The sequence below is a fragment of the Globicephala melas genome, chromosome 20 (genome assembly GCF_963455315.2).
Source record: "Globicephala melas chromosome 20, mGloMel1.2, whole genome shotgun sequence".
Classification (NCBI taxonomy): Eukaryota; Metazoa; Chordata; class Mammalia; order Artiodactyla; family Delphinidae; genus Globicephala; species Globicephala melas.
The window spans coordinates 7,125,131-7,152,917 of NC_083333.1; the positions used below are offsets into that span (position 1 = coordinate 7,125,131).

The window sequence follows — 27,787 nt, forward strand, 5'->3', positions numbered from 1 at the left end:
CCTCTTGTCTTTGCTGGGGCTTAATTTCTAGCCCATCTCCTGGTGAGGGTGGGGCCTTGGCCCTGTGTAGGGAGCCTGAAAGCAGCCAGCAATACGGGGAAGGGTGGGGTGAACAGGATGAGCCTGTTGACTCTTGCTGGGGCCTAGGGTGGGTGGGAGGATGGTAGAGACGTTCTCACTGGCTCACCAGCACCCCCCCCCACACACACACACACACACGTGTGCGCGCCTGATTTTTTTTTTTTTGTCTTTGTCGGATCCTAGTTGCGGCACGCAGGATCTTTAGTTGCGGCATGCGGGATCTTAGTTCCCCCACCAGGGATCGAACCCGCGTCCCCCTGCAGTGGAAGCATGGAGTCTTAACCACTGGACCACCAGGGAAGCCCTGCCTGATGTGTTTTAAAGTGTTGTCCTTTAAATTACAAATATGCAAATATTCCTGGGAGGAGTCTCATTTAGCTTTCCCCTAACACCTCAATTCTTAGTTAGCACTTTAGAAGGGATTAGTGGAGAGCCAGAACCTGGTGGGTGGCTGGTGGGTGCCTGGGCTGGGAGGGGGGCTCTGCCCGGGATTGCTTACTTGTGCTCTACACCGCAAGATTGAGGATTCCACCCCAGGTGCTGGGGGGATGGATACAGGGAAACCCTCCCGGGACGGAATAGCGCCTGAGGGCAGGCCATGAACACACTCTCACATGGCAGCGGAAAACAGAGTCACAGACCCCAGCCCTTTGTGGATTTAGGTCCTGGGGCCACCCGTCTGCAAGGACATTTGATCTTTTCTCTCCATTGCTCAATCTTAACACGTAGGAGGTACTGAATGAATGCTGTTCGAATGAATGACTATGCAGACTCCCTCTTCAGAAGTTGTTTGTAAGCTTCGCCTTTCTGAGGGAGGGGAAGTAAGCCGTGAGGAAAGACGACCGCTCTAAACTTAATTCCTACCAAAAGAAGAAAAAGGAAAAAAATTTAAAACAAAACAAGAAAGTGAGAGGAAGAGATGAAGGAAAGAAAGAAGAAAAATAAAACTGTCAGAAAATCAAGTATTTCGGTATGAAAAACTCTCTAGTTTTAATTCTGCTAATTGTCTTAGATGGACAGGCAGACAGATAGGTGTATATATGCATATATAGCTTTTTAGTTATTCCAACCAATATTTGTCTAATCACTTACATTACAGTAGAAACAGTGCCTTTTAACTCCGCTTGCCCAGAAAGATGAGGAACCCAATGCTTTTTTCCTTTCCAGCCACTTCTTGCTTTTTGTTGAGACAGCCTGAAATTTGGGGACAGATTATTATTGTTCCTATTTTTAAGCACCATTTCTTTCACATTTTTACTCTTTTTCAGTTATATTTACATCAGTTTTCTAGGCTGAATTCTACCTCGCATTTATTTCACCGATGCTGGTGAGTTTTCTGGTACCACTGCGTCCCCCCATTCTGGAGCTTTTTATTTTAATTCATCTGTTTGTCAACTGAGCAATTTTTTAGGAAGACTGGATGCACCTCTGTTTTCAGTTTTTGCTGGTAGGATCCACGCACCTTTGGGGGATGAGGATCACAGCCCTCTTCTGATTACAGAGGCAGGTGGAGGTGTCATCCTAGGCACATAGGACGGCAGGTGATGCCGTCTCCACAGGCTGCCTCTGGTTACACGTGTGTGACACAGGCTTGTGACCTGCTTCTGCCCCGCTCGCTTCTCACCCTAAACAAACCTGCACAGTCACATCCGTGCCACAGTCACACACGTCGTATACATGCCGCATCTGCATCCTGCTTGAATAGGGTAGCAGATAATCCAACTGTCAAGTCGTATGGCCATAATCTGGTTTGACTGGACAGATAGCATGTCTGCCATAAAGTAATGCTGAAAATACATGTGCGCGTTACATTAGCACATCCTGTGTTAACTCGCCTTGCTGAGTATCAGCTTGTTGCCCTCGGCAGTAACCATGGCTTTTCATACTCAGCTTGTCACCACGGAAACCTGGTCACTGAGTACTGCCCAGCAGTCTTGAGAGAAGCGTCTCTTCCAACTAACAGCGTGATGCCCTGGGCCCTTTCTCTTTTCAAAGGGATCCAGCTCTGCCTGCCTTTATGCTGGGAAGCCCTGGTTCCCTTTGAAAAGTTGTCCAGGGTTTTCCCATTGTCAAAATTCTGACTCCTGGAGGTTAGGGGTGGGCAGTGACATCAGAGGGGGAGCTTCTCTTTCTGCAGGGGCAGAAATGTCCGTGTTGTGAACTCGTGCTGGTGTTTTCAAACTAACCATCACTTGACTAAGCCTTTCCTATCTTGCTCCACTACAAAAAATTTAATTACTGCTTTCTTTTCCTTCCCTACCAGCACATCCAGATTCAACATACCAGCCACAGACCGTTCCAACACCATGTGTCAACCTGCCAAGCAGTGCAGGGATTTAATAACATTGACATCCAATTACCAACCTGTTATACTTCAATTTAAATCAAAGTAACACATGCATGTGCTTTTAAGAAAACATCCAGTTGCTCTGAAGAGCTTATGCTGGAGGATGGCAGTCACCTGTCCCGCCCCTCCCTCACCCCGCCCATCACATATGGACTGCTTGCTTTAGTTCACATGCTGACTCCTGCCCTGACTTTTTTTTTTTTTTAATCTTTATTGGAGTATAATTGCTTCACAATACGGTGTTAGTTTCTGTTGCACAACAAAGCGAATCAGCCATATGCATACGTATATCCCCATATCTCCTCCCTCTTGCATCTCCCTCCCACCCTCCCTGTCCCACCCCTCTAGGTGGTCACAAAGCACCGAGCTGATCTCCCTGTGCTATGTGGCTGCTTCCCACTAGCTATCTAATTTACATTTGGTAGTGTATATATGTCCATGCCACTCTCTCACTTCGTCCCAGCTTAGCCTTCCCCCTCCCTGTGTCCTCAAGTCCATTCTCTACGTCAGCGTCTTTATTCCTGTCCTGCCCCTAGGTTCTTCAGAACCGTTTTTTTTTTTTTAGATTCCATATATATGTGTTAGCATACGGTATTTGTTTTTCTCTTTCTGACTTACTTCACTCTGTATGACTGACTCTAGGTCCATCCACCTCACTACAAATAACTCAATATCGTTTCTTTTTATGAATGAGTAATATTGCATTGTATATATGTGCCACATCTTCTTCATCCATTCATCTGTCGATGGACATTTAGGTTGGTTCTGTGTCCTGGCTATTGTAAATAGTGCTGCAGTGAACATTGTGGTACATGTCTCTTTCTGAATTATGGTTTTCTCAGGGTATATGCCAGTAGCGGGATTGCTGGGTCATATAGAGCTACCATATGACCCAGCAATGCCCTGACTTTCTTGCTTTATCAACGTTAGGTACTCTCTATCGACTCGACTCCATGCTCTGAAAGATAAGGAGCTGGCTAGCTTGGACTACTCTGCTTCCCCTCTCTCCTCCTAATTTTTGATACTGTTATTATTATTATTTTTTTTTTTTTTTTGCGGTACGCGGGCCTCTCACTGCTGTGGCCTCTCCCGTTGCGGAGCACAGGCTCCGGACGCGCAGGCTCAGCGGTCATGGCTCACGGGCCCAGCCCTTCCGCGGCATGTGGGATCTTCCCAGACCGGGACACAAACCCGTGTCCCCTGCATCGGCAGGCGGACTCTCAACCACTGCGCCACCAGGGAAGCCCCTGTTATTATTTTTTAACTCTTTGATTACATTTGTAACTTTCTATACTATTTGCCTCTTTCTTCTTCCATCAACTTTAACATTCACACCTCCACTCCTTCTGCATGAGTTGTGGGTACGAATGCCTCTATTCTTCCCTCCCCTACTCTCACCTCCCTCCTTTTCTAGGTGACACCCTTACTAATAGATTGCCAGGATTGTACGTTTAGATTGTTCTGTTGCTGTAGTTAATTCTTTCGTGCTTTGTGATTTATGCCTCAGTCTTAGTTTACAAAGGTGACTGAGTGATGACAGGAAGAGGCTAATGCCATTGAAGGAAGAATTTATTGCTTACAGTTCCCAAAAGAAGGGGGCATCCCACGCCACTCAGGGCCACATGGGGAAGCACCAGAGGCAGAAAGGAGTGAAGGGAAAGCATGCGCCACAGCCTTTAATGGGGTTTCTACGGGAAAGGCAGAGCAGCGCAGGGTAAGTATCTTAGGGTGGGCTAGGTTGAATAGTTTCAGCGGCCGCTGGGGCATAGAGGCTGGCCCTGGCTGCCTGGTATCTGGCCCTGGGTTGAGTTAGGGTAGGGGGACTATTGGCTTGGTGAGTGAGAGTTAGGTAAAGGGGGTGGTTAGAGTGTGGACTCAGGATCGGTTGGAGGGTTTGTAATATGACTTTCACATACCTGCAAAAGCTGCATCACAGGGGAGATGTAAACAGCTTTGGCCGTTGGTTTGGCCCTGTGATGAATGGATGCCAAGTAGACAAATACAGAATCTAAGAAAACAGCACTTTGTCTCTAGGTTAATTAATTCTAAGAGCTGAAAATCAATAAATAGCATTTAATTTCACAAACCTGTATATGATTTTGTAAGAGGGTGAAAAGGGCAGGTTCAGGAGCTATACTGCCTGGGGTCCTGTATTTATTTTGTTCTTCCCTGTTTGTGTCACGTGTTCTCTCTGTGCCTGATTTCCTCATCTGTAAAATAGAACTGTTAATACCACCCACCTCATCGGATTTTTGTGAGAGTTAAATAAGTTATATATAAAATTCTTGGAATGGTGCCTGACACATACAAAGTGCTCAATAATTATGAGGGATTTAAATTTTTTTATCATTTTGTAAACATTAAACACCTCAGGGTGGGCTTCCCTGGTGGCGCAGTGGTTGAGAGTCCGCCTGCTGATGCAGGCGACACGGGTTCATGCCCCGGTCTGGGAAGATCCCACATGCCATGCAGCCTGCACGTCCGGAGCCTGTGCTCCAGAATGGGAGAGGCCACAACAGTGAGAGGCCCACGTACCGAAAAAAAAAAAAAAAAAAAAACACCTCAGGGTCAAATGATATGTGAAGATCACATTTTGGTAATTTGTGACACCTCGACCCCTGGACCATCCAAAGGAAAACATTCCTAGTATCATGATCAAATGGATTTCTTTTTAACTCTTTATATCTTAAACCACGTCACAGTTTAAGTTCCCTAATATTTGGACCATGACTTTCTGGTATGATTTTAGTTTTCCCTTGGAGTGTTTTATTGCCCTTTGTTCTCATTGACAAAAAATAATGAAACTCTATGTCCTTTTATGCAGCTCCTTGATTTTACGTTCTATTGCGTGGAGCCTTCTCTTTTCCTGTCAGAAACCCCTGCAGACCCTTTTCCGGCTCTATCCTGCACTACTTACTGAAAGCCGTCTTCATGGCATTTCCCTTCGACTCACCTGCTGAGTTGGAGACACTGTTTCTAGGATCTTGTCTTTCTTGTTTTTCACCTCTGTTTTGTTGGAGCTCATCCTGAAGTAACTTCTTAAAAAGAGACCATATATAGGAAAGTTGGAGTCCTTGCAAGTCTAAAAATGTCTCTATTCTCTGGTTTCATTGACAGTTTGGTAGAATTCTAGATGCAAAGTCTTTTAGTATCCAGTGTGCCGATGATAAGTCTGATGCTGTTCTAATTCTGGTTTCCTTGTAAGAGACCTATTTTTTCTTTCTGGAAGCTTCTAGGATCTTTTTATATTTATAACTAAGTGATTTTATGAGTATGTATTTTACTTTCCTTTTTTTCTGCCTTAAATTCAATTAAAAACCTTTTAATCTGAAGTCTCATGTCCTCTTTCAGCTCCTGGAAATGTTTTTCTATTGCTCTGTTTCTGAGGAGTCTATTATTAGGAATTTGACCCCTCAGGTTGAGCATTTTTGACTTCATCATTTCTTCCACTTTTTTCTGTTTCTTCATCTTTGTGCTCCAGCCTTCCAAATTTTCTCATTTTTATCTTCCGGCCTTTATTTTACATTTTTATATTTCTGCATTATAGTTTTAGTTTCTAGGGGCCTTTTCTTATTCTCCAATTGTTCCTTTTTTGTAGCATGTTGTTCATATTTGATGAATGAGCCTATATATATTTTAAGTCCCTGAATTTAACTTTCCTACTTTATTCAGTTAATTACCAACCTATCCGATTGTTTCCTTTTTCTAGAAGTGTGTAGAGGTTGGATGTCCTACCAGAGGTGTGGAGGCTTAAATGCCTTGAAAAAGCAATCATTTATTTGCTCATCTGCAGCTTGGGCTGGGCTCATCAGGGTGATTCTTTTGCTGGTGTCTCCTGGTGTCATTCATGGACCGTAGTCATCTGACAGTTTGACTGAGGTCAGGGTCCAAGAAGCCTCACTCCTCTGCAGCCGCTGCTGGCTGTTGGCTGGGGTGTCTTGGTTCTTCTCCGTGTGGCCTTTTGTCCTTCGTACACTGGACTAGGCTCTCTCATGATGGCAGCAGTGTTCCAAACTGGTCAGAAGTTTTCACATGTTACTTCTGCCACATTTTACGTGTCAAAGCAAATCACAAGCTAGACCAGATTCAAGAGGTGGGGAAAATAGACTCCACCTCTTGATGGGAAAAGAGGAAAATAATTTGGGACCATGTTTAATCTACTACAACCTCCCAGGCAATGTCTCCCTCTGTCTTAACTCGGGCTGCCATAACAAAATAACATACACAAGGGGCTTAATAGGAGTTTATTTCTCACCGTTCTGGAGGCTGGAAGTTCCAGATCAGGGTGCCAGCACATTTAGTTCCCAGTGAGGGCTCTCTTCCTGGCTTGCAGACTGCCATCTCACTGTGTCCTTACACAGAGGAGAGAAAGGCAAGCTCTCCGGTATCTCTTCCTATAAGGACGTTAATCCCATCGTGAGGGCCCCACCCTTATGACCTCATCTAAACCTAATTACCTCCGAAAGACCCCCATCTCCAAATACCATCACGCTGGGGTTTATGGCTTCGATATATGAATTTGGGGATGGGGCACAGTTCAGTCCATAGCACCCTCTAAGAGCCAGTGTTTCCGTTAAGTAAGCTGAGTTGAAAGCCTTGAAATCTGGATATGTGTTCAGTAATCTCAGCTGATGGGTATTTGTCAGGCATCTAGCATGTGCTAGCAGGTGCCGGGGGGCCTGGGGGGCTCCTGCTGTCATGGTGCTTTCAACCTGGTGCAAGAAACAGACACGTAAATAGGCCTTCATAACAATGTGTGTGCACTGAAGTGGGAGACCTGCATGGTTCTGTGGAAGCTTCTGGATAAAAGTAATTTCCTAAAGGCTGGATTTCATTCTCCCAGCCCAGGGAAGGAAGAAGAATCGGCGTGTACAAAGGCCTGGGGGCGTGGACAGCTTAGTGTGGTCCTGGAGTGGGAGTGGCTATGTTGGGTGATCCCCTGGGCTGGGGAGAGAGGCAGGAGCTGGCGGAGCCCTGGGGTCTTATTTGACACGTTGTGGAGTCTAGCTTGCCTGTCAGAGCTCCTGGGAAGCCAGCACTGTGTGTGTGTTTGTGTGTTTGTGTGTGTGCGTGTGCGTGTAGATGTATGTGTGTGTGTGTTCAGGTAATGGGGTAGGGAGAGCTATGCTGTCTCCCTGCCAGGGTGGGTGGACCCTTTAAGAGACATTCAGTAACAGGCCATTTCCCACGGCTTTTCAAGACTGGAGCATGTTAAGCAAACAGAATGTGGTCCCCTGAAGGCAGAGTCCCACGCTCTGTCCCCGGGGACAGTTCCTTTGTTTTGCCAACTTGGTTTGTTCATTCAGTCACTCAGTCAGCAACATTCCTGCCACGTACAGCCTCCTAGCTGGGTCCTGGGAATACAGGGATGGCTCCGGCACAGCCCTGCCCTGGAAGAGCTCACAGCTTCTTAGCTGGGTGAGGGTCTGGGGCAGCAGAGCTGCTCTGATTATGCATAAAGTGGCACTGAAGGCTTCCTAGGGGAAGTGTCCCTGCCTCATGGAGCCAAGGGTGAAGGGCACTCCAGGTGCAAGGAACAGCATGTGCGAAGGCCAGACTGTCCCCCCACTCCCACCCCTGGGGTGAGGAGCGGAGAGCGTGGTCGCCTCCCCTGAGTTGACGCAGGTGTACTCCTGTGTCGCGTGGGAGGTGGGGAGAGGTGGTAACACACGGAAGGCAGAGCGGGGAGCAGGGGCAGAGGTCTTAGGCCGCCCCTCCCACATCCTCCCTGGAGGCCAGTGCCCTAGACCTGCCCTTCTGTCCAACAGGCTCTGCCAATTACCACCTTCTCCAGCCACAGCCGTTCAGGAAATGCCGATGATTAGCGATTGTTATCATGGTAATTAAAATTCCCAGGGAACAGCTTGGCTAATATCCATCAGTATCTGCTGTCAGGTTGGCAGCGAGGTGAAATTGGAATGAAAACCTCGAGGCAGAGGAGCACCAGCGCGCGAGGCGGAGCACCAGCGCGCGAGGCGGAGCAACGCACGCGCGCGCGAGGCGGTGCGAGGGGAGGATTTAAGGCTGAAGCCACCCCACACCCTGGCCTCCCGCAAGTGTCATGGGGGCTGTGTGGGTTTTTTCTCATTAAATGGCATTTTCAAGGTTAGCTGCTTTGCCGGCCTTATCACAGGGAACCACTCGTGGGGAGCAGAGCGTGGCTTTGCAGAATCACACGGCTTCTCCAAAAAGCAAAGGTTTTCCCCATCCGCGGCCCTAGACAGGATGGTTGGGGGTTAATTTCCACGGAGGGCTTTTCCCACCGCTGTTCTTGGGGAGCGAGTCAAGTGTTGATGCCAGGCTGTGGGTGATAGGCTTGGATGCCCACAGCAGAAATCACGTGATTAAAAGCTACTGCATTTTACAGGGTGGCGGCAGGCAGCAAGGCGGGAGAAGGTCTGAGGACATGCCGGGACTGGTGTGGGGGGAGGGGAGATGGCTGCTCAGAACTGGGAGTCCCTCACCCCTCGCCTCACCAGTTGGACTCTCCCACGTGGAAGGCATTTTCCAAAACACCCGACAGTGTCTTCAATGCACCCCTACACGGTGTGCCCCCCATACCTAGTGATGCACCTGTGTGCTCTCGTCCCTCTGCCTTGGGGACTCAGAAGATGCTGCTCCCCCAACTGGTCCGGGATCACCAGCCAGTCTGGTCTGGTCTCTGCCCATCACAGCAGTATCCGGCCTTCCACCTGAACTGCAGCGCCAGCACGAGAGAGAGAAACGGACAGACCAAGGCCCCGGTACAATGAACTCACCTGCCTCCTAGACCCCAGGGAGGCGCTGCACGCCTGGCAGACTCGTGGGGCCATGGCCCCTGCTGCGCATAAATGTCGGGGTGAATTGTATGAAACTGACAGGGGTTTTTATAGGTCAAAAATGGTTGAACACACACACACACACACACACACACACACACACACACACACAAAGGCTGAATATCAGTAGTTTCATGCAATTCAACCTAATACTTTGGGTCTTGTGCTCTTTATCCCGTTTTCCAAAAGCACTTGACTGATCAGTGTTTTTTAAGTGGGTGGTAGGGGTGGAGGTGGATCCTTGCAACAGGAAATGAAGCTGATGGCATGGGGCCCGCTGGCTGGGATATGCCAGGGTGGGCAGGGGCAGCCGGGGCTGTGGGTCTCACTGGTGCTTGAGGAAAGACTGGGAGCACGTGGCTGCCTTGTGCCCTGAAGTTCAAGGTCAGGGATGTGCACCTTGGCACGCCCTGCTAGGCACTCCCTCTTTATCCCCCTTTTAATCTGAAGTGGTAAATCCACTTGATTAATTACAAGAATTTGGGTGAAACCCTCCGGCCACTTCCCCAGGAAGGCGACAGACTATATGGATTGGGTCACGCTCCAGCAAACAGCCCATGGCTGCCAATTCAGTCGTTCAGCCGGTGTTTACAGAGCCCCTACTGTGTGTCAGGCGTGTGCTAGGAGCTTAAAGATCCAGTGTTGAGCAGAGACGCCCTGGGCCTCCCTCCCGGCTGGTAGACTCTGGTGGGAGAGACAGACAAAAATAAAGGACCAGCCAAAAGGTGGAAGCAACCCAGTGTCCGTCAACGGATGAGTGGATAAAGAAAATGTGGTGTACACATAAAACGGAATATTATTCAGCCTCGAAAAAGGAAGAAAGTTCTGACACATGTTAATGAACCTTAAGGACATTATGCTCAGTGAAATAACGAATGCTGTATGTACGTCAAAAAGGCAAGTACTCTATGATTCCACTTAATTTGTAGATAGAAAGTAGAACAGTGGTCACCAGGGTTTGGGGGAGATGGGCCTGGGGACTTGTTTAATGGGTAAAGTTTCAGTTTTACAAGATTAAGAGTTCTGGAAATGGGCTACCCAACAATGTGAATGTACTTAACATACTGAACTGTACACTTAGAAATGGTTATGTTGGTAAATTTTATAGTGTGTGTATTTTAACACAATTGAGAGTATAATGTGGGGTCCCTGCCCTGAAGTCACTTAGTGCCCCGCTGGGGATTTGACTTTTCTTCCTGAGGGCAGTCTGACGATATACGTCATCACCTATGTACGCTATACGTCATCATCTATGTATATATATCCCTTGACCCGGCAGCTTCACTCCTGGGGATATTTCCTAAGGCAGTAAACGACAGCCGTCTGATGATGGGTGTGCCACAATGATGTTTGCAGCACTGTTCAGAAGAGTGAAAAATTGGAAACAATTTAAACTCCCATCAGTGGCGGGTTGATTTAATTAAGTTTAATAAATCCAAACTATAGAACCATAGTTTCATGTGGAGACCGTTACTTATGAACACAGTACAACTGCTGTGATATATAGTTAAGTATCATATAATAGCATCTACATGACCCTATTCTTCCAAAAAGGAAGGAAGGAAAGGAGGGAGGGAGGGAGGGAGGGAGGAAAACTGAATTGTATATATGCCCAGAAAAGGGTGTAAGAAAATTCACAGCACAGTGTTAAGCAGGGCTCTATCTGTGTGACCTTCCTCATTTTGCTTTTTTGTTATTGTCCTAATTTTGCACGATGTGTATGTATTTCTCAGGGGAAAAAAGGCAAAGCAACGTCCATGGTGGGGGTCAGAGAGGCAGTGCAATGCGGGTCCTAAGCCCACCCAGACCCCACCGTGCCCAGATGGCTTTCGAGGGCTTGCTTCACTTGGTCCCCCCGAGACCCAGACATGTTGGGGGCAGGAGGCTGGCACGCCCAGGGGAGGGCAGGCAAAGCCAGCACCGATGGATGCCCAGGCCTTCGCTTAGCAGAGGGAGGCCAAGTGAGCCCCTCACCAGCCCCCCATGGCCCTGGGCTTGGACACCTGGTCTCGGGAGCCACACAGCAGCTCTACAAGGACAGGGTAGCCTTGGTGGCGGCTGTTTGTGTTTGTTTCCTCTCCCTATATGACACCTCCCTGCCCTCTAGGCATCTAGACACTTAGCATCCATGATGGTGATGTCTGACCCGCTGAGGATTTACCCCCTGCTCAACCACAATTTAGCAAGCCCCTACTTCACATCTGTAGACTGTTGGGATGAGACTCTGGGAACCTTCAGTGTGGAGTAGAGGCCAATAGAATGGTAGGCTGGCCTTGGGCAAGTTGCTTAACTTGTCCGAGCCTCAGTTTTCCCATCTGGAAAGTGGGAATAATAATAGAGCTTCCTCAAGGAACCGTTATCACCAGATGCCTCTGGGAATGGGAAAGGAGACTTTTTAATTTCACACTTTGTGAATTTTAGATCATGTGCATGTATTACTGATTGGAAGAAATATCTACATATCGTAGGAGGGCTGTGAGAGGATCAGAAAGGATTTTCCAAGGCGGCTCCAAGAAGCATTCATCTCTACGTTATTCGAGAGCCACACGCAAAAGCGGGCCCTTCTGCACAGGGAAGCTGGGAGGGAGGGCTGAGTGACTCGTGCCCAGGACAGTGTTTGGACTCAGTGGTCCAGTGCCTGGCACTCTGGAGCATAAGGAGGTGACTGCCGTCTACTTGGAGAAATAGATACACCTCACTCCACGAGGGAACAGTAAGTGCTACAGTTAAGGTTCTGCAGACCCATTACTAGGGTTGAGGTCCTCTAGGAAAACTTGCTGGGTAGGTTCCAGGTGGGAAGAACCGTCTGTCCTTTTGCTGTGTTGGAGAGCCCTGTGCACATTGGTATATTAAAGGCTCTGAGAAGTCCTGCAGCAACAGAGCTTGGTTTAACTTGATGCTTCTTGATGGACATGATGGAGAACTCTTTTTTCTTTTTTTTTTTTTTTGGCTTGGTCCCTGCTAACAGCCCACAGATCCAGTTGGTGTAGAGGAGTTGGGGAGTGGGAAACACTGTCCTCTAGAGAATCAGGGCAGACTCTGGCCTTTTGATTTGATTTGGGTTTTTTAACATCTTTATTGGAGTATAATTGCTTTACAATGGTGTGTCAGTTTCTGCTTTATAACAAAGTGAATCAGCTATACATATACATATATCCCCATATCTCCTCCCTCTTTCGTCTCCCTCCCACCCTCCCTATCCCACCCCTCTGGGTGGTCACAAAGCACCGAGCTGATCTCCCTGTGCTATGCGGCTGCTTCCCACTAGCTATCTATTTTACGTTTGGTAGTGTATATATGTCCATGCCACTCTCTCACTTCATCCCAGCTTACCCTTCCCCCTGCCCGTGTCCTCAAGTCCATTCTCTACGTCTGTGTCTTTATTCCCGTCCGTGTCTTTATTCCTGTCCTGCCCCTAGGTTCTTCAGACCCTTTTTTTTTTTTTTTTGAGATTCCATGTATATGTGTTGGCATACGGTATTTATTTTTCTCTTTCTGACTTACTTCACTCTGTATGACAGACTCTAGGTCCATCTACCTCACTACAAATGACTCAATTTCGTTTCTTTTTATGGCTGAGTAATATTCCATTGTATATATGTGCCACATCTTCTTTATCCATTCATCTGTCGATGGACACTTAGGTTGCTTCCATGTCCTGGCTATTGTAAATAGAGCTGCAATGAACATTTTGGTACATGACTCTTTCTGAATTATGGTTTTCTCAGAGTATATGCCCAGTAGTGGGATTGCTGGGTCATACGGTAGTTCTATTTGTAGTTTTTTAAGGAAAGTCCATACTGTTCTCCACAGTGGCTGTATCAATTTACATTCCCACCAGCAGTGCAAGAGGGTTCCCTTTTCTCCACCCTCTGCAGCATTTATTGTTTGTAGATTTTTTGATGATTGGCCTTTTGATTTTAAATTGTCCCTTTCGAGTAGGAGACTTGGTCCCCTGGTTGTAAAGCTGTGCACGTTTGTCAGATGACAGGAGGAGGGTGACAGTGACGCTAGTGGGCACCACGTCTGCCGAGTGGCTGCTCTGCGCCTGGCACCAGTCTATGGGAATTTACATTCACTTGCAAGCCTGACCCTCATGGCCATCCTGGGAGCTGGCACTGTTCCTGCCTTCCACCTACCGATGATAAAACTGAGGGTCACGAAGGTTGATGCGTCCAGATCTCCAGGCTGCGGGATGACAGATCCAGGATTCAAACCCACACATCTGCTCTGAGCCGCCAAGGCTTCCTCTTCTCAGAAAAGGTCACCTCCTTCCTTCATACGCTCCCACTCTTCTTATAAATACCCTGAACACATTTCCTTCATCAGGAAAGAAATTACAGAGCACTTGGCGTTTTCTGAAGCAGACGTTAAGGGTTCGGGAACCTTATTGCACTCGCTGCTCTGAATTCTAATCTGTGGCTCTCTCTAAACTCCGGGGGCCCGTCTGTGCCCCGCACAGAGATAATCACATCCCGAGAAGCTCTCCAAGACCATGGTCAGTGCCAGGCCGTGGCCAGCCCAGCTCGTCCCCTGACCTCTCGTCGCTCTGCCCAGAGTCTCGAGGGGAAGGGGCAGCCCGGAGGAATGCAGTGGCCTCTTGAGCGCCTTCTGGGAGGCGGGGCCGGCTGGGAGCAGGCTACAGGGAGGACTGCTCTGCATCCTGTGCTCTGAGCAGGTGTCTCCCCCTCCAGGTCTGGAAGAGGTCGGGGGCCTGGTTCTACAGAGGGATCCCCAAGTACATCCTGCCCCTGAAGACCCCCGGCCAGGCCGATCGCCCCCACTTCCGACCATTGCCCACGGAGCCAGCAGAGCAAGAGCCCAGAAGTACTGAGAGCAGCCGCGTCTACACGTGGGCCCGAGAGAGAGGTAAGTCCCCACCGCGCCCTCTCCGGGATGGCAACCCACATCTGAGCCATCGGCAAACCAAGCCGCATGCACCAGGCCAGGGCCCGCCACCCCTCCACCTGGCTCACACTGGGCCTTGTCCCTCTCTGTGCCCTTGGCTCCCCGCCTGCACCACGTGGGTGGCTGGTCCTCAGCAGGGTGCTTGCTTGCATCAGGAGGGTCCCCCGGGGGCCGTTTCACCAGTAAGCACTAATTAGGGGGCAGCAATGCCATGGACAGCACTGTGGATCTGTGCAGAAACGTGATGCCAGTTGAGGTTTTTTGCAAAGCATGAAAATGCGTCTTTCTAAGGCAAGTCTGTACCACCTCTTTTCAGTGCTTGTCTGTGTCTCAGGAAGGGGGACTCCTGGCTTCCCTGGTCTAAACAAGCAAAGTGACGGTGTGCCCAGGGCCCCTTGGTGTTTGTGGTGACTGCACTGATGTGGCTGTGTCCTAAGTGGCCACCATCAGAAGGGGAACGCGCCCCATGGGTCATGATAACGGTGCTTGGGGTGGTGGACGGCTCTCCACTGCTTGCATGATGCTTTAGCGCTTGTGATTTTATCTTCAAAGTTCCTGGTCTCACAACAGACTCTGGAGGTGGACAGAACAGGTATTTTGTAGCCCCATTTTATAGATGAGTAGCCTGAGGCCCAGAGAAGAGGAGGGATTTTCTCAGTTCGGTGTGGCAGAGCTGGAACCAAAAGGTGGGGTCCTGCCCTTGCGGCTTTGACTCCTTCTGCCCTGAAATGTCGGAGTTTCAGCCCAAGACTCAGGGTCTGAGGGTCCTACATGAGACGTGGCAGCCAGAGGGATGAGGGCTTATCGTGTTCCTGGGGACGATGGACCCAAGAGAATAGACATGGCATCTGCTTCTGAGGGGCTCTCGAACATCTCCATGTTTGGATTATGACCTGGCATTTATCTTCTTGTCATTTGGACTTTGGTTTTCTTGTTACAAAAGTAAGGCATGTTTATTAATACACTTTTGAAAGTTGTCAAATGATATAGTTTCGAGGTAAAAACCCCCTGTAGGCCAGCCCTTCCAGACATAACTGGCATTAGCAGCTTGGTGTCTGTTCTCCAGATACTTTTTCTCGGCATCACTCGGGGTTTTGCAGCCAGCCTTCCTGCCTAATTCTCCTGGGCTCTGTTTGCCCTTCTAATTCCCGTGAGTCCACCTTCCCTGCCATCACTGCCACAGAGCAGCCTCGGTGGGGACCACGGCAAGTGCAGGTGCAACCTGGGCAGTCAGGGGGCAGCGGACGGCCAGGGGGGAGCCCCTTTTCCACCCTCAGCGCCGGGGCTTTCTCCTGCCCCAGCCTGGTCGGGGTGCATCTGTGTCCCTCAGACCGAGGGAAGAGATACAGCTGCGGAGGCTGAAGCTGGGGGACACTGGTGGGTCTAGAATGTTGTTTCCCATAGATTGAGGAGGAGAGACCTTGAGGCCTCACCCCGAGGGGCCTCAGTGCCCTGTCTGCTCCAGCACCAGTGCGGCACACATGAGCACACATGCGTGCACACACACACGCACACGCACACGCGCGCACACACACACACACACGCACACACACATCCCTAGGGAAGGGCAGGACCTTCTCTTGTCTCCTCGTCAGCCACGCAGACACACAGATGCCCTTTTAATTATGTGGGCAAGGAGGCCAGCGGCCCACACACTTGGAGTTGGCACCGTTATTAACTGACTTTGCAGTGAGGCCGGGCCAGGCAACGTGGAGGTCCCCCCGACCCCGGTGTGAACTCGGTCTCCCTCCGCAGACTGGGTTGGAAGCCCCCCAGGCCCCCAGAGCACGAGGCCGCTGGAAAGTGGCTTCCCCTCGCCATCTGCAGCCCCGTTATCAGTGGTGCGGGGTGTCAGGCAGGAGGCTGGGGTCAGAGCTGCGGTCTGTGGTCCGGATCAGAGCCTGTGTGCTAAGCCTGGCCCTCGTAGCACCCCATTCAGCCCCAAATGAGCTTGGGCCAGACAGAAACAGAGTGACCAGCACTGGGGTGTGGGCTCCCCCAACCACGCTGGAAGCTGTCTGCAGGCAGGGCCGTGTCTGTCCTGAACAGGCCGATTCCTCAGCACGTAGCCTGGGAGAGGCACGAGGTAGATGCTTATTAGGTGATTGAGTGGAAGAATGAAGGAATGAACTACCCACCTGCTCCGGGATGTTTGAAAGGCCTATGGAGGGATTTTCATTAGGACCTCAGGCTCCCCTGGGTCAGGGGTCTGGTGGACAGCCCAGGAGGCTGTGAAAACCACCTTGCTCTCCTGAGGCAGCTCTCCTCCCGCATCCCTGTCTCCAGGGCTAGCCCCACAGTCCCTGCTCCCTTATGTGGAAGCTGATCCTGACACCAGCTCCCTCTCTCTGACCACCGCCCCCGTCACCGGCCCCTGCCACACTCTCTCCTCCGTCTTTCACTCTCTCTCCCTCCCTCCCTCTTGGGCAGGTACATCTGTGTCTCCCAGCTTCTCCCCGCCATCCCAGCTCACTTCACTTGGAAGAGGAAGGGGAATCAATAGATAGAAGCCAAGAGGTTTGCAGGCCACAGAGCAATCAAGTGAAATGTATTGATGTTTTTGAGGCAGGTCCCTTTTCTTCCTCCTTTAAATTGTCTTGGTTAATTTTTAATTACATGAGCGTACCTGATAAATTTTTAGCAAGTTAAACAATTCAAAAGTCTATGAAGAATTAAAATCTCTCCTGCCATCATCTCCAAACCCCTTTCTCCCTATTCCTACCAACATATACTTGATACAGGGTTATGTTTTCTTTCGTTTTTATTTTAACAACAAAAATAGCCTCTTACCCATAACTCTGCATGTTGCTTTTTTCACTTAACAGAATATCATGGGCATCCCTCCAGGTCAATAGACACATAGATTTTACTTTATTCTTTTTAATGACTGAGTAAAATCCCATCATATCATATATTGTGATTTAATTATTCACCTATTGATGGACATTCAAATGATTTCTGGCTTTTTGCCACTGCAGGCAGTACTGAAACATCCTTATATGTGTATGATGCTTCTATTTCCGTAGGGCAGGTTTCCAAAAACGGGTTGTGTGTTTTAAATGTCAATAGACATTACCAAACTATATTCTGAAAATGTTACAGTTTTTTTTTGTTTTTGTTTTTGTTTTTTTTTGGCGGTACACGGGCCTCTCACTGTTGTGGCCTCTCCCATTGCGGAGCACAGGCTCCGGACGCGCAGGCTCAGCGGCCATGGCTCGCGGGTCCAGCCACTCCGCGGCATGTGGGATCCTCCTGGACCGGGGCACAAACCCGTGTCCCCTGCATCGGCAGGCAGACTCTCAACCACTGCGCCACCAGGGAAGCCCTGTTATATTTTTTTATACTCACCTGTACCTGCATCCTTGCCTGCCATGAATATTTTTGGTGTTTATCATTTTGGCCAGTAGGCTAGAAGAAAAACGATACTTCATTTTTCTAATTTGAACGTGTCTTCATGTCTTATTATTTATTGATTATTTAAGCTTCCTCTTTTAAAACTTGCCTGTTTAAACTCATTGCTCATTTTTTATTATGTTGTTTATTTTCTCTTACTGATTTGTAGATGCCCCTTAGGGGTATTAAATGGGTTGCAAACCTTTTTCTCCTTGACTTTATATTTTGTTTGACTTTAGTGTTTACTTATAGTATTTCGCCAGTTAAAAACAATTTCTTTTCATTTTTGTGAAGTCAAGTATGTCTTTCTTTTGCTTTGTGGCTCATAGGTTTCCTATCTTGCTTTGAAATGTCTTCTTCTACAAGGTTAAAAAAAATCTGTTAAATAAAAAGTTTAAGTAGTATGAGAATAAAAGGAAATACTTAAATATGATAAAATTACGCAAAAAGCAGAAATGTAACACCAAATATCATATTAACTGATAAAGCACTGAAGCCATGTTCTATCAAAAGACAAGTCAAGGGCTTCCCTGGTGGCACAGTGGTTGAGAGTCCGCCTGCCGATGCAGGGGACGCGGGTTCGTGCCCTGGTCCGGAAAGATCCCACATGCCGCGGAGCGGCTGGGCCCGTGAGCCGTGGCCGCTGAGCCTGCGCGTCCAGAGCCTGTGCTCCGCAACGGGAGAGGCCACAACAGTAAGAGGCCCGCGTACCACAAAAAAAAAAAAAAAAAAGACAAGTCAAGAATACCTCCATCACCATCATTCAACAGTATACTGTAGTATTTAATTAATGTAACAAGGCAAGAAAATAAAATAATCTGTCACTATTGGAAAAGAAAAAATTCTCTTATTTGCAGGTGATGTAATTGTATACCAAGAAAACCCAAGAGGGTCTATTAAAACAACCCACCAGGATTAATAAGAGAATTTGGGAAGTGACAGGACACAGAGTAAATCAATAGTTTACACCAAAAAATCAACAGTTTTACTCTATACTGACTAATTAGAACTGGAAAAATCCATTCATAATTGCAACAAAAATTGTAAAATGCCCAGAAACAAATTTTAAAAAAGAATTATAGGTCAAACATGGAGAAAATTATAGAATCTTATCAAAGGACACACAGTGGAATATTACTCAGCCATAAAAAAGAATGAAATCATGCCATTTGCAGCAACATGGATGGACTTAGAGGTTATCATACTAAGTGAAGTAAGTCAAACAAAGATAAATATCATATGATGTCACTTATATGTGGAATCTTAAAAAATGATACAAATGAACTTATTTACAAAACAGAAAGAGACTCACAGACATAGAAAACAAACTTATAGTTGCCAAAGGGGAAAAGGAGGGGAGGGATAAATTGGGGATTTGGGTTTAACAAACACACACTACTGTATGTAAACTAGATAAACAAGGACCTACTGTATGGCACAGGGAACGATATTCGATATCTTGTAATAACCTATAATGGAGAAGAATCTGAAAAAGAGTGTGTGTATGTGTGTGTGTGTGTATAACTAAATCACTTTGCTGTACACCTAAAACATTGTAAATCGACTGTACTTCAGTTTTTTTTAAAGTTACTATAGTCAAGAGAAACAGTGTAGTGTTGTCACCAGAATAAATAGAATATTTATATAGATAAGTGGAACAGAAGAGAAGAATAATAGACCTAAGGATGTAGGGAAGCTAAACATAGGTAGCTTTTCAGTTCAACGGGAAAATAACTTGTTTATTTATCAACCAGGGCTATAGCATAATTAGATTTCCATCCCGTCCCATCTGTATCCAGAAACACACTGCGGACAGATTAAAGATCTAAATGTTCGAAATAACACAGTGAATGCATTAGAGAAAGATTAGAAGTGTTTCTTTCCTCTGTGTCAAACTCAGAGATACTCTGGCGCCTACAGGACAGGTAGGCTGACTACCTGAGTTGGCTATGCTCTCCCTCCTGTGGACACTGGGTGTTGATTTTGGTCCAGGATTTGCGTGCAGACCCCTTGGTGAGCCCCCAGCGAGCTTGCTCATAGCAGGACAGTCATTCTTTCTCCAGGATGGGGTAGGGAAACAGTGTGACCTGAGTTCCTCCTGTGACTGGCCCTGGGTCCGACCTGGCTGCCTCTGGGGAAAGGGCTCCCCCCTCCCAGCCAATCAATCCAACGGGACTGTGTGCTCCACGCTGCTTTCCCTTGGCAGGTCGTCGCTCCAAGTTTATGGCAGCAATAAATATAGTCAGTTTTTGTGTACTCCCAGGCCTCTTTGTTCCCTTGAGAGATATAAGGTGTAAATAGTGGAACCAGCACTGTGGGCTCTTAGGTCTTAATCTCTTTCGAGTTGGACCCACCCCTTCTGCAGGCATCTTTCCTCTCAGCTGGATTCCCACCCTCGGGCAGTGTGTGGAAAGATATTTGCTGGGTGTAGGGATATTAATCTGGCATATTTGGGTAATAAGAGATTACATTTTTTTTTCTCACATGCTTTTCTTTTTTTTTTTTTTTTTTTTGGCTGCGTTGGGTCTTTGTTGCTGCGCGGGGGCTTCTAGTTGCAGCCAGCGGGGGCTACTCTTCATTGCTGTGCACAGGCTTCTCGTCGCAGTGGCTTCCCTTGTTGTGGAGCACGGGCTCTAGGCACGTGGGCTTCAGTAGTTGTGGCTCGTGGGCTCTAGAGCGCAGGCTCAGTAGTTGTGGCGCACGGACTTAGTTGCTCCACAGCATGTGGGATCTTCCCAGACCAGGGCTCGAACCCACGTCCCCTGCATTGGCAGGCAGATTCTTAACCACTGCGCCACCAGGGAAGCCCTTCTCATATACTTGAAAGCTTAGAGGAGGCAACTGCAGCTTTGGTTCAGCAGCTCAGTGATGTCAGGACCGATGTCTTGATATTTCTTGCTCTTTCCCTCACGGTCACAAGATGATTGCTACAGTTCCAGCCATCACTATAAGGAAAAGAAGAAAGATTAAAGAGGAGGCTGGAACATTAAGCTTTTCCCTTCTGCAGCCTTGCATTATAGTAGAAGCAGGCTGGTACTTGCGCTGGAGGAGCCTGATGCCCTGTTGATGGAGAGCTGAACTGATCTGACTGAAGTCGTTATGTGTGGCAGCTTTTCTCAGATAGGATTTTGTGCTTCTCTGGCTCCAAGGCCGAGGACACTTAACGTGATGGTGCTTATTTTCTTCAGCCCCCAGTGCTGTGACTGGGAGACAGCACTGCCCTGGGTCTGCTCTGTGCCTGGCCTGCCCCGCCTTTCCCAGCTGTGGCTGTACACCTGTGATGGGGTGGGGGCAGCGCTGAAGCCCCAAGTCTCGGGTCCATACAGTGCTCCGGGGGTATTTTAGGATGTGTGTCCTTTTCTCAGATGGGAGCCAGAGAGTTGGGGTTCCTGGGAGACCGACTCCTGGATCTGTGAGGCTTTGCTATATTCACCTCTCTTAGGGAGCCTGGGGCCAGGCAGGGGTTGGGGGCCGGGGGCCCATCGCCATCTAAAGCTTTCGTCACTGCCCTGTGGACTGGCCGGACTGGGGAGGTCTTTCCATTCTGCCCGCCCCGCTAGACCCCAAAAAGCCCCAGCTGAACACAGGCAGGTGCCCTGAACGCCCAGTAGCCACGAGGCAAACTCCCTTTTCCCTCCCCACTGAGGCCCGGGTGCAATCCCTCCCCAGGACCCTCCGCAGGAACCCTCCCTCCTCCCACCCTCCGTCATCCCCCTGAGCAGAGCACAGGCTTCCTGGGTGGAACTGAACAGAACGACACACTGGTCACATCAAGGTCTGTTCTGGAAAAGTACTTCGAGGTTTTGGATTTTTTCCAGCTGGGTAGTTTTAAGAAAAATCAGAGTTTCATTATCACTTTATTGGTTCACTAGGTTTTAAACAAAATTTTTTTTAAAATCCCGAACTGTGGTTCTGTTTGCAGTCCAGTGAAAGCAAGCTTCGAGGTTGTTTGGGTTAAGCAGTCTAGTTCAGCTCAGCTGCAAATGTTTTCCTGGGGCCGCCCTTCCTGAATGAACCCTCAGCCAGCCTTCCCGCCCCTGCGCCGCCATCTCCTGTCCCCCTGGAGAAGCCGAGTCATTGGTACTGCATTGGCCTCAGCCAGAGCTCCTTGACTCACAGCCATTATCTCATCTGATGCTCAGAACAGCCTATGGGGCAGCTAAGGACGTGAAATTGGCTCTAAGTGATGGAGGACGAGTGGGGTGTCTGCCCAAGGTCACATAGGCTGCCGCTAAGAGGGCCTGGGATGCAGGCTTCTGCATCCCAGCCCACTCTCCTCCCCTCTGAGAGTAGCTCGGAGTAAAGCTGTTACCCAAATTGCCACACACACTGGCTTTCCCCTTTCGGACTTGGTTCAAGGGTTTCTGGTTGCCAGGCTGCTGAGGAAGTTCTCCCAGAAGCAGGGATGGAGAGGTAGGCTTTCGAGGCCTGTGGGGATGGGGGGATATGGCAGCATCTTCTTCTGCTTCTCAGGGAACTCTCGGATCAGCTCCGTTCCCCAGCCTCTGCCCGTCCAGCAGCTGGTACTCAGCTGCGAGTCTGCATGCCCTTCAGTCTCAGCCTCTGCCCCCACTCTCAGGACCCATGTCCACACTTGGGGAGGACGCGATTGGCCCAACTCCCTCCTGCTCAGGATGCCCTTTTATGCATCAAGCCTGTAACCTGTCAGACATTATAGATGGTGTGGCCCATTACGCCCAATTGAGGCTGCTTTCCCCAAAAGCAGAGCTGGGACAGAGCAGGGAGAAATTTGTATCTCTTGCTCAATAGCCATTGAATCACAGAATTGGGTGTTTTGTATCCTACAGGGCAGTGAGCTCCCCGTCACTGGGAGCATTCAAGCAGAGGCTGGATATTATAGTAAGGATACTATGGCTCAGAAACTGGGGGAAGCTTACTATGGGGCTTGTTACTATGTATCCAGAGTTATGACCCCATGTTGTGATCAGGGCTGGGGGGATGGGGACACAGTCTACGGCCCAAGATTGAGAAAGCCACATGGCTTTGAACCCGAGACCTCTGTCTCCTTAGCACAGAGCTGCAGCCGACTGAGCTAATAAGCAGTTTCGCGGCAGCCGTTTTTCCATCAAACGCATATGCTGTTTCCTGACTTCTTAAGGCAGCACGCTATTTATACCAGTAGATCCATTCATTCTTAATGAGCCACGGTTGTGGATTGTAAAATGTTTTATTTTCAGACAGGATTGCTCACTGCCCAGAGCCAGTTGTTGCTATGCCGCCTTCCTTCTTTCTCTGTTCCTGAGAAATGAGTGTTTTGGAAGCTCCTCGGGGGCTCAGCTGCCCTCTCCCCCACTCCCTACTCACCCCCAGTGTTTCACCAGCAGACTCAGAACTTGCCGTTTCTATCACACCAGGCTGAACGTGGTACATGAACTCCCTGCAGCCTTCAGAGCAGCTGGGAGTGTGTGTTGTAGGGGGCAGGCGGCGGGCAGGCTGGCCGAGGCTTGGAGAAGGAGGCAGAGTAGAGCAGGAGGTCTTCGTCGTTTGGAGGTGGGATGCCATCTGTCCTGGGTGGGTTGGACATTTGCCAGCGTCACAGGTCACTAAGTGATGGAACAGTGACTCGATCCGACTCACTGCTTTAAATTCATTGACAGCTTTTTTAAAGGTAGAGAATGTTCATTAAAAAGAGTATGGAATTCTGGCTTCATTTTTGAAAATCAGAAGGTCTGGCATACTGCCCCTCCCTGGAAGAATTGGACAGGCTAAGTGGCAGCTTCCCCCTTCACACAGGCCTTGTAGTCTCTGGTTTGCTGCAGTCCCCACCCCTCCCTATTGTCTCTCACGCTCTTTGATCATCACCCTTGCTGGGTTATTAAGGAGAAAGTGAAATAGTTCTAGTTTCCACATCCCAGTGAAAGAGAGAGACTAGAAGTTAGACCAACAGGGACACCTCTTGCAAAAACAGTGGGCACGTCTCTGTGGAAGTGAAGGCTTCTCATATCCAGCCCACCTCACTCACGGACCCTTCACCTGACCAGTGGGAGACAGGAGCCTGACCATGGCACATCTAGGCGTCCTTTCTCCTACCCTGACCCCACAAATCCCGCCCACGGTGGTTCTGCGCCTTCTGTGGAGGTGACCCACCGCTGTCACCCCCAGGGCCTCGCCAATAAGGGCTTAAGAGGTCAGGCCTTGCAGAGCTCCTGTGTTTTAATAGGGGATCCCCGGGCAGGAAAACTTTAGTTTTGTAAAGTCCTTCTTCCTCTCTGGGCCTTGGTTTCCCCATGAGGAGGATGGGGGTGATGGGGACTGAGACAGAGAGTCCGTTCTCGTCCAGCTTTCATATCTCATGGTTCCAAATCCAAGGGGATGAGACTTTATGGAGGAATTTCTAACAGGTGGTAAAGCAGCTCCCAGACCGTACATTGAGGCTGTGTCTACCGGAAAGACCAGCCCCATCTCAGCAGTGGCCCCGTCTCACTCACTCACTCACACACACACACACACACACACACACACACACACACACACACACACACACACTCACACACACACACACTCACACACACACACACACACACACACACACTCACACACACTCCGGGTATGTGCTGCCAGTGAAATCCCATCCCCCTTCCCCCACCCCGTGCCCTGTGTTTGTGGTAAACGGTCACTAAGTGCTTATGAAGTTCCGGAATCTTCCTTTCACGGTCCTGCCCCCGGAATTGTCTCTACTGCTTCACTATCACCTTCCCCACCTCAGTTCGTCTTAACACCCTGCATGGGTTCTAGAGTCCTGGGCAGCTGGAAGTACCTGGGCTTTTTTAGTGTATAAATATAATAGAAACCACCAAACACACACAGATGTGAGGCAGAAAGGACTGCTCAGAGGGGAGGGAGGAGAGGCTGCTTTTGAACCACCTGAGGAGGGTGCTGTGTGTCCAGCCCGGCACCCGGAAAGCCACTGACCCTGGTCTTCATGGTGTAGGTCTGCTGTTTGGGTCCAAAAAATAAATAAACAAAAACAAGTCATAGCTGCACAGTCCTGGCTGTGGCTCCCACTAGCCGTTTAGGGATGGGAACGCCGTCCATCCCACCGGGGGCAGGAGACGGGGTGGTGGTGCTGAGTTGCCCGAGCCCACTGTGAGCCCCGCTTGGGCGAACACTGACAGTCTTCTGTGCGGCCACCGTTCTTCCAGGCTCAGCTGAGGGCCTGGGTGCCACGTGCCTGTTGGTCTGGGCAGGTGAAAGAGGCAGGTCTCAGCCCTCAGCTGCCGTGGACCACAGCCCACGCCAGGCGTTGTGCATTTGTGTAATCCCCTGACACCTGTGCTGGGGGGACTACTGTTGTCCCATTTTATAGAAGAGGAAACTAAGGCAGATAATTTACATTGTAATCTCGGCGTGGGCAGAACAAGAAATCCCCATGGTGTTCGGGAAACTTTGCCCTTTTCCCAAGTCTCAGGGAAACAGAGGCCTGGCCATGTCTTGCGTGGCTGTGTTTTGAAAGAGAAGCCCGTGCGTTACTAATTTGTCTTGACCTTCAGAGCCCTTGGTGAAGCCAAACGCTAGCTCGGTGCTGGCGTGTGTGAATGGAGGGGACCACCCCCAGAATAGAAGCCCTGAGCTTCCAGGAGCCACCGTTGTCCCGACCGCTGCACCCCACCCCTGCCCCCTGCGGCCCTGTTGCCTGTCCTGGGCATCTTCGCTGGCCTGGGGGTTGATTTTCCAAGAGCAGGAGGCCCTCATTAGCCACACCACAGAGGTCAGGGGCATGGCTGTCGCTGCTAATTTGTCCCAACCCGATGGCACCCTCAGCTGATTGGATGACTCCAGCTGCAAGGTAAGGTCTTGGGACTCCTTGCCCCCGCCACCCCTGCAATCCCCAACTGAGCTGAACTGGGGAAACAGGCCCCACCCCCAGGCAGCCCGGCTGCAGCTGAGCAGATGACCGCAGAACTCTCGCCAAGTGCAATACAGCACACCCCTCTCCAGCCGCTCACCTGCCTCGCCGTGTGGACCTGCAGCTTAATTCCGCCCACTCTAGATTTCTCGGCCTTTGGGGACCTGGTGAAGTGAATACATCTGGGCCCGCCTGCCCTGTCTGACTCCAATAAGCCCTCGGAGGTAACAGTGCTGATTCCACTCGGCTCAGCAGTCCTCTCCCCAGGCCTCTTGTCCATCACAGGGTGGAGGCCGGCCCCACGGATGGGGCCAGGATGCTTTCCGCTCGCTGGTCCAGGAGTGGCGGCAGAGGCTGGGAGAAGCTGTCTGTCCGGTGATCTCCATACAGGAAGGAGGGGCCGGGCCGCCCCTGTCTCAGTTGCTCCTGGGGTCCACATGGAGTCCGGGCAAAGCTGGCAGCCCAGCCCCCCACCTAGGCTCTGAGATCAGATGCCATGGACTGAGCAGGGACTGAGATTCCAGCCCCGGTGAGGGAACCTGAGGGATACACCCTGAGGCCAGACCCTGAGGGGACGTGATAGACAGAGGCGGAGACCCAGAGACGGAGGGACAGACATGTGCAGAGACTGGAGAGTGAGAGAAACCAACCAAAACAGAAATAGGGATCAAGAGACAAACCCAAGGGCTTCCCTGGTGGCGCAGTTGTTGGGAGTCCGCCTGCCGATGCAGGGGACGCAGGTTCGTGCCCCGGTCCGGGAGGATCCCACGTGCTGCGGAGCGGCTGGGCCCGTGAGCCATGGCCACTGAGCCTGCATGTCCAGAGCCTGTGCTCCGTGGCCGGAGAGGCCACAACAGTGAGAGGCCTGAGTACCGGGAAAAAAAAAAAAAAAGAGACAAACCCAAGAAGACTCAAAACACACGGGGACACAAAGACACACAAGAGAGGGAAAGAAAGACAAGAGAAGCAAAGGCAGAGAGAGCGCTTTTTTTCAAACCATCAACAAGAGAGGCACAAAGAGATGAGGTCAAAGGCGCAGGGACCTAAAGGAGGACAGACAGACAGCACTGACGTCATGGAGTGGATGAAGATGCGTTTTGCATCCCAGCAAAGGAACTGTCAGGAGGTATGCACCCACTTTGCTTCATCTCTGCCACAAATCAGAAGCAATAACCTGCCAGAGAGAAATAGTGCAGAGCACATCCAAGCCAGACCAGCCCCTCGGCCCCTAGGTGCCTGAGTCCGGAGCCTTCCTTTTGAGCCTATCCTGGCTCTGGAGAAGCCCACCACCTGGCCATTGTGTTTCCTGTTCTCTGTCAGGGATGCCTGGCACACCCCAGTCCCAGCATTTCTATCTGCCAAAATCATGCCCATCTTTAAATTCCACCTCTTCCAGGAAGTCCTTCCTGACTTCTCCTTTCCCTGAACACTTTCCACCTCCCCTGCAGAGTATCATGTTCTCCCTGGAAGGAGCTGTTCTTATCTTCCATCCGTCCATCTCCCATTCTATCTGGAGCTCCTCCAGCCAGGGCAGGACCACAGGATTTCAGTGCTGGCGACCACATCACTATTGATCTGAGGATTCATCTTTGTTATCTGGTACCTCCTGTCTGTCTGCAGGCCCCAAGGAAGGAGTTAATTAAAATCAGTGGCAAATGAGTAAGCAAGCACAGGAAACCCTCCACTCCCCAACTCTCAATTTCTGGCCTGGTCTGTGCTGTCCCTGCTGAGGTCCCAGGTGGCAGCCTGGAAGGGGGACCAAGGAGGGAGAGCTCCAGGGTCCCACTCCCTCACCCCTCCTTCTATGGTGGTTCTGTGACTATCCCCACCTCAGAGATGAGGAAATGAGGCCCAGGGTGATCAGGCAGCTGGACAGGGAGGGTCATCCGGATCTCCTGACTCTGAGTCCAGGAGGGAGGGAGGGAGGAAGGCTCTGAGCCTCTCTCGCTCCACCCAGCCTATCCCTATGAGGACAGGCCCCCTGGCCTTGGGACTACCTTTCTTATTGTCCAGACCCTGACTCTCTGGGACCCTGGAGGGAGTTTCCAAAACAAAGGAAGAGCCCATCCTGGGGCCTGGGGTTTGGAAGAAGAGAAGGTTTTGCATGAACAGTGCACTTCTCTCCCCAGAGCCCACTCATCCCGTGTCCATGGCAACCAGCCTCCGACAGCCCCTCCCCGCATTAGTCTGTGCCTAGCTCAGGCTGAGGCCACCATTGCCTGGCTCGCTCATCCCACTTGAGTGTCCTTTTGGGAGAGGCTGCAAGGAGGCGCCTGCCTGGTGGAAAGCCCAGCCCGAGCTGGCTCGCCACCACCTTGCTGACCACCATCAGTCCTGCTGTCTCTGCACAGTGCCGCGTTCTCTCCTGCTGCG

At 50.0% G+C, this 27,787-nt stretch overlaps 1 protein-coding gene across 7 annotated transcripts in view; it reads left to right on the plus strand.

The window, feature by feature from the left end:
* Nucleotides 1-27,787, plus strand: part of RPH3AL (rabphilin 3A like (without C2 domains)) — a 155,501-nt gene that overhangs the window by 106,575 nt on the left and 21,139 nt on the right. For all 7 annotated transcript variants that reach the window (XM_070044553.1, XM_030861883.2, XM_070044552.1 and 4 more), the window contains one exon: nt 13,941-14,115. In XM_070044553.1, coding sequence (XP_069900654.1) covers nt 13,941-14,115 — 175 coding nt within the window. The remainder of the gene's footprint in view (nt 1-13,940; nt 14,116-27,787) is intronic.